Below are 6,166 nucleotides of genomic sequence, written 5' to 3' on the forward strand. Positions count from 1 at the left end.
AAGTCTAAAGATTCTTTACATTATTATTTATTTATACATTTTTATATCAATAAAAAATTATTATTTATGATAATTAAATAAAAATACATTTATCATATCCTTTAATTAATTAGTAGTATAGTTTTTTTTTTAAAATAATACTATATTAAAATTAAAGTCAAGAAAATATAAAACATGACAAAAGCAATTTTAAAATGGAAAAATAAATAATAAATTAAGCAAAAGAAAAAAGAAAAAATTATTGTGACATAGTAAATTAAAATATTTATCATAAAGAATAAAATATTTTTTCACTATTAATTATAGATAATTAGTTACTTTGCACACTTGAATTTTTATAATAAATTAATCAATAATTTTTTATTTAATATTTTTTATACTAACTAAAATAATTTTTTTATTTTTGTCTCTATTATTTTTTCGTAATTCTTTCTTTTACTTTTTTAAATTTTAAAATTCCATTACCTTTCACATTCAACTTTTTTAAATCACTTGCATTGTTCTATCTTATCAAAATATAATAAAATTATTAAATTCTGTTTTTAAATATAAATTAATTAATATTATCTTATTTTATTAAAAATTTATTTAAAATTAAAATTCAATTGAATAATTATCAAATTTTAACGTCTGAGTTAAAAATTAATGATACTTTTATATATTATTTTACATTTATCAACTACTTCAATAAATAATTTTATCAAATATTTTTAATTTAATTACTTATTTTTTAACTTATGATTAACTTACCAACTAAATTTACTGGACACATAATTAGTTATACTCTTTCTTACATTATTTAATAATATTTATTAAATAATTTTACATTAGATTTTATTATATAAATTATGTCTTTAAAAATTTAAATTATATAATATTTAATTTTTATTTTTAAATTAATATAATATAAGTTTTTAAAATATAAAATAGAGATATTTTATTATATTTTTATAATTAATTTTAATATAAATAACAAGATAATGTATACTTATAATGTAATGTTTGAATCGATAAAAAGATTATATTTTATATAACATTATTGATATCTAAAAATTAATATAAAATGTACAAATATAATTAAATTAAATTAAATTTTTAATATCTTGTTCTGTTATACTATAAAGCATAATATAATAATTTTAATTTATTTTTATTTTTAAAATTACATCACACTAATTAACATTTGTAGAGAAGAAGAGAGAGAGAATTTAGTATTTAATAAAGCATTCGGACCATAGCCTCGGGAGAAGGGTGTATATATATATATATATATAATGCCCCATTGCTCACTTCGTTAATTTTCAGGTTCATTTTCCTTCTCTTTCCCTTTGCTTTTACCTCGTTTTCTCGCTTCTCAAACACCCCTCTCTCACCCTCAATGGCCGACCAGCTCACCGACGACCAGATCGCTGAGTTCAAGGAGGCCTTCAGCCTCTTCGACAAGGACGGCGATGGTCTCTTTCCTCAGATCCCTCTTTCTCTATGTTTATCTCTCTAACCCTTGTTCGAGTGTTTTGGGTGTTGTTTAGATCTGATTTATGCAATTCTTTTATTGTTGATGCATGTTTCGTGTTTGTTGCGGTGCCCCCCTTGGAAATTTTTGGGAGAATTTTTTTAAACTATTCTGTGTGATCTAGGGTTCCGGGTTTGTTTTCTCTGTTTGACCTTGTGGATGTTTATATCTTGTGTGCGGTTGAAATTTCATTGATTTTTTTGGTTTTTTGGCCCTTGATGCCATGGTGTTTGGCGTGTGCTGATTATGGGTCTGTATGGATGTGGATCGTGGGATTGGAACTGCATTTTTGCCTTTTGGATTTTGAACTGGGGTTCGATTTATTGTTGTTTGATGCACGTATTGGGATGATTTTTATGGATGTGGAATTTGGTGATAAGGATTATGATTTTCAAAGTTGTATGTGTGAGAGACCCCCTTTGAATTTTTGAAGCTGCATTTGGGTGGCAGTTTGTTGTCTTTAATTTGGATATTTCAATTTTTCTGATGTCTGAGAATGGAATGGCTAGTTGGATTGTTGAGGGTGGTGGATCTGTTGGTGTCATCTTGTTGGGAATTATTTCATGACATACCTCACGTATTTGGGAATGTTGTGTTTAAAATTTGGGAAAAATGCTCCTCAGTGCATTTGAAATTGAGGATCTGTTTTCCTAGGAATTCTGTTCTGATGATTTGTCTACTGCATTGAATAAGCTTTACTGTCATGCATGCCTCTGATATATATGATAATGTTTACCTTTCCATACCTATACTCCTGATGCAAGATATCTGTTTCTCTTGAAACATTGGTTTCAACATAACTGGATGGTATATTCTGCTCAGATTTGTGTTTTTTTTGTTCTTGTTTCCAAAACACTGTCATGCAATTCTCATCTTAGTCTGAATTGTGTTGTTGTGTTTAACTATTTTGTAACATGCTGTAGGTTGTATTACTACCAAGGAACTTGGGACTGTAATGCGGTCACTTGGGCAAAACCCAACTGAGGCAGAGCTGCAGGATATGATAAATGAGGTTGATGCTGATGGAAACGGAACTATTGATTTCCCAGAATTCCTCAACCTGATGGCCCGCAAGATGAAAGACACTGATTCGGAGGAGGAGCTTAAGGAAGCTTTCCGCGTGTTTGACAAGGATCAGAATGGCTTTATTTCTGCAGCTGAGCTTCGCCATGTTATGACAAATCTTGGAGAGAAGCTTACAGATGAAGAAGTTGATGAGATGATTCGTGAGGCTGATGTTGATGGTGATGGGCAGATCAACTATGAGGAGTTTGTCAAAGTCATGATGGCCAAGTGAGGACCAAAAATTATAACTAAAATTTGAAAAAGCATATAAAGAGAAGAGGGACTGGGCAGATAAGTTTTGATGAGAATTCTATTTCCATTAGGACATCTTCATTTGGGATTATTAGCTTTTGTTGCTTGAGTGTCTATTTTCTTGTTTGCTTTAATTGGTACTGCTCCTTAGTATCCTACTTGTTTGTTTCGTCCCTTGCTTTAGTAGTTTCTGTTAGCCGTGTCTCACCATGCTTTGTTACTTCACTTTTCATCTTTTTTTGGGTTATTATTATGAACCTAGAACAATTGGATGCAATTTGTGTTTTTTTACATGTGGGTGGCTAATGCTGTTAATATTTATATCTTCTGTCATATGATTTTTGCTATAATCATTTTGAATTTAATGCCATCTCCATGAGGTTAATGATCTAACGTCTAACATCTCATAATCCTAATTGCCTTGCCTACGAGTGTGAAATTAAAAATGCTGTGGCAGAGCTATGTTCACTAAACTATTTACCATTTATTATTATACGATACTTAAGCAAAGCTAACGGTTTTGATAAAACAATTTATTATTCCTCCCGTATGCAAATTTGTTTTTTTATTACACTTTTAACATGTACGGGATTATAGTGATTAGTAAGTTGGATGAGTATGGGCTCTTGCTTCTACGGGTAGCATGGTTCACTGAACCTTGATATCATTACCCTTGGGCTGTTCTTATCTTAATCTAGTTAGTTATAAAATTCAGCCAGCTGTGGTTTGCTAAACAATTTTTGGTTACTTGTACTTCTTACGAGAGATTTAACGTGAAAGGAAATTTTTTTCCATTGGTCTTGGTGTTTATATGTATATATACACCAATATAATTTAGGTAATTTCTTTGGTCATTTTATACTTTTTTACATGTGAAATAATGATTATCAGTTAAAATTTTATTTAAAAAAGACATAAGTATTCTTTACGTAAAGATATATGCATTTAAGTAGGTAAAGTGTAATTAAGATTGATTCAAAGGTTAACGACAGATATTTTAATAACTTACTAATTTATTTTAAAATAATGGTTGTAACTAAACTATTACTGTCTAAGGTGTATTATTTATCTTGTTAAAAAAAAAAGAAAATTTCTTTTATACACAGCTATTTTATTTTGTTATAATAAAAAAGTTATGCTTAGCTATCTTTTCACTTGGCAACTAGAATTCTACTTTTTCTTTGTATTAACTTGATTTCTGTCTCTAGTTTGAACAGATTAAGTGCCCAAGTTATTGATTTCGAAGTTACATTTAAGTTGGCTTTTCTTTTAATTAGCAAAAATAGTAAAACGTTAGTTTGTGTTCAAATCTCTATCAGAAAATAATGCCAAGGGAATGTCGTATGGGCAACCACTTTGTACTTGTCGTTGTGTCCCCATCTTGTGTTACATTCCATTGTGCTCTCTCTTTGAATTATCGAACGTCACGGTTCATGCTTGTACCTATTATAGAATGGACAAAATTAAGTTGTTTGATAAGTATTTTTAGTATTAATTTTTAATAAAAATTCAAGAGTAATAGTTAATATGCGAATTTTTTATTAGAAAAAGCACGAACTAAATTTTGTACTTGTAAACTTTTGGCATTGAATAAAAGATTGAGTTGAGTTGAAGACAGAATAAACATGGTGGATTCGTATTTGAATGTGGCGTGTCTTTGGTTATGCGTTGTAACGAATTACACATTGGCTACATAGAATAAAGCTGCCAACACGGATTCAAAGCACTTGGTGGTGAAAGGGGTCAAAAGAACTAAGCTAAAAGAAAAAGATCAATAAAAAACAAAAAACCCCTCCCAAACAAGAATAAAGTGGATAGCATCTTATATGATTTTTGTTCTAAGTAAGGAAGCATCTATTGCGATGGACCACTCTTCGGAATCAGGACTTGAGTTGTAGTAAGAATGTGATTCTTGTGGAGGGTACTTACCTATGGAAGTGGGCATAGTCCCAATAAAGTTTTCAATCCCATTAAGAAGTCTCACCAAAAATTTTGAAGTGGATTGGGTTATATTTCAGATCAAACAATTTCAAAACCATTCCATGGATTAGACCCAAATACTCTTTTTTTCCCATTTGTTTTTATTTTAAAATTTCCAGACAAAAAAAAATGCTTTTAAAATTTTTAATATATTTATGCAATTTGATGATTAACTTGAACTTAGGCCAACTTTATTCATGCAACACACGTCTTTTGACTATCCACATTAGTTACTTTCATTTTGTTTTTATGAAAAATGTTTAATACAGTATTAAAAGTGGGTATTTTTAGGTGTTTCTTCATATTTTGTGTAATATTTGTGATACATGTATGCCTAAAAAGTAAAAGATGAGAGATAAAGATAATGATATATAATATCAAATATTATATCGATTTTAAGTGATTCAAACATTGAAACTTTCTTTATAGGTCTTTCAACTAACTGTATTTTAAGTGAGATTACTGCAAGGATTAATCTTGAATATCTATTCACTTAGATTTGATTGAATTGGTTGAATTTGAGTTGAGTGAAATTTTCTTAACAAACAACTGGACTCTTAGTTAGTTTGGATTAAAATTTCCTTAATTTGACTTATGTTGATTGTACAAAGCAAAAATTGAATGCATAATGGATAATAATGAAGTATGTGACTCTTGAAGATACTATTTCTAACACATTTTCAACTATTATTAAAATTTATTAAAAATTATAAAAGTAAGAGTGAGATTTATTAAATTTTACTTTTTACATGAGACATGGTTTTTATAATTTTAAACAAATTTTAGCTATTAAAAAAATATATGTAAAAAAGTGTGTTAGTTAACATTTAGATTTATTTATGCATGATGCATATCTTATTATAAAGTGGTGACTTTGGGAACTTGGCACTTTTTGTATAAAGTATATTTTGTTGTTAACAGAAGGAGAAAGCCGAAGACTTTTGAAGACGTGGTAAGAGCCAAACTCAGCAGTATTAGCCTTGGTGTTAGAGGGACTTCTAGAAGATATAACAACGATTGTCAGCGTACCAAAAGTCGTTGTTGTATCATCTAAATAAAAAATAAATAAATAAATATATATATATATATATAGACTTGTTCACATGTAATAATAACAACCAAATGTTACAATATCGCATGTGGTGATAACAAATGTTGTAGCTGATAAATCCTTGTAATCATAAATAGATCCTATGATGACTAAAATCTAATAAATAGGTGAATTTTTCAATCTGTCTTGATTTCATCGTTGATTTCTTTTCTCGAGGGCATGTTGCTCAATATTTTGATAATACTGATTTTTATATAGTTTTTATGTAAAAAATATCTAAATTAATTTATCTCTTAAAAATGTTG

The 6,166-nt window shown here is 28.7% G+C and overlaps 1 protein-coding gene across 3 annotated transcripts; it reads left to right on the plus strand.

Moving 5' to 3' along the window:
- The first annotated feature begins 1,284 nt into the window (after positions 1-1,284).
- LOC113853635 (calmodulin) lies at positions 1,285-3,144 on the plus strand. 3 transcript variants are annotated; one of them, XM_027484118.1, is made up of 2 exons: positions 1,285-1,484; positions 2,437-3,144. In XM_027484118.1, exons 1-2 carry the CDS (start codon positions 1,379-1,381, stop codon positions 2,808-2,810), a joined length of 480 nt encoding a protein of 159 aa, XP_027339919.1. In that variant the 5' UTR covers positions 1,285-1,378; the 3' UTR covers positions 2,811-3,144. The 3 variants fall into 3 exon arrangements, with proteins under 3 accessions (XP_027339919.1, XP_027339920.1, XP_027339921.1); XM_027484119.1 differs by having other exon boundaries at positions 1,286-1,470; positions 2,429-3,144; XM_027484120.1 differs by having other exon boundaries at positions 1,290-1,454; positions 2,437-3,141.
- Positions 3,145-6,166: the final 3,022 nt, after the last annotated feature.

The sequence above is a fragment of the Abrus precatorius genome, unplaced genomic scaffold (genome assembly GCF_003935025.1).
Source record: "Abrus precatorius isolate BTA unplaced genomic scaffold, Abrus_2018 Scaffold11, whole genome shotgun sequence".
NCBI lineage: Eukaryota > Viridiplantae > Streptophyta > Magnoliopsida > Fabales > Fabaceae > Abrus > Abrus precatorius.

What these genes read in the sequence shown, in the direction of transcription:
- LOC113853635 (XM_027484118.1), top strand. Translation starts at nt 1,379, where the DNA reads ATGGCCGACCAGCTCACCGACGACCAGATCGCTGAGTTCAAGGAGGCC. An exon ending in TCAGATCCCTCTTTCTCTAT is followed by an intron (nt 1,485 to 2,436) that starts GTTTATCTCTCT and finishes AACATGCTGTAG; the next exon opens with GTTGTATTACTACCAAGGAA.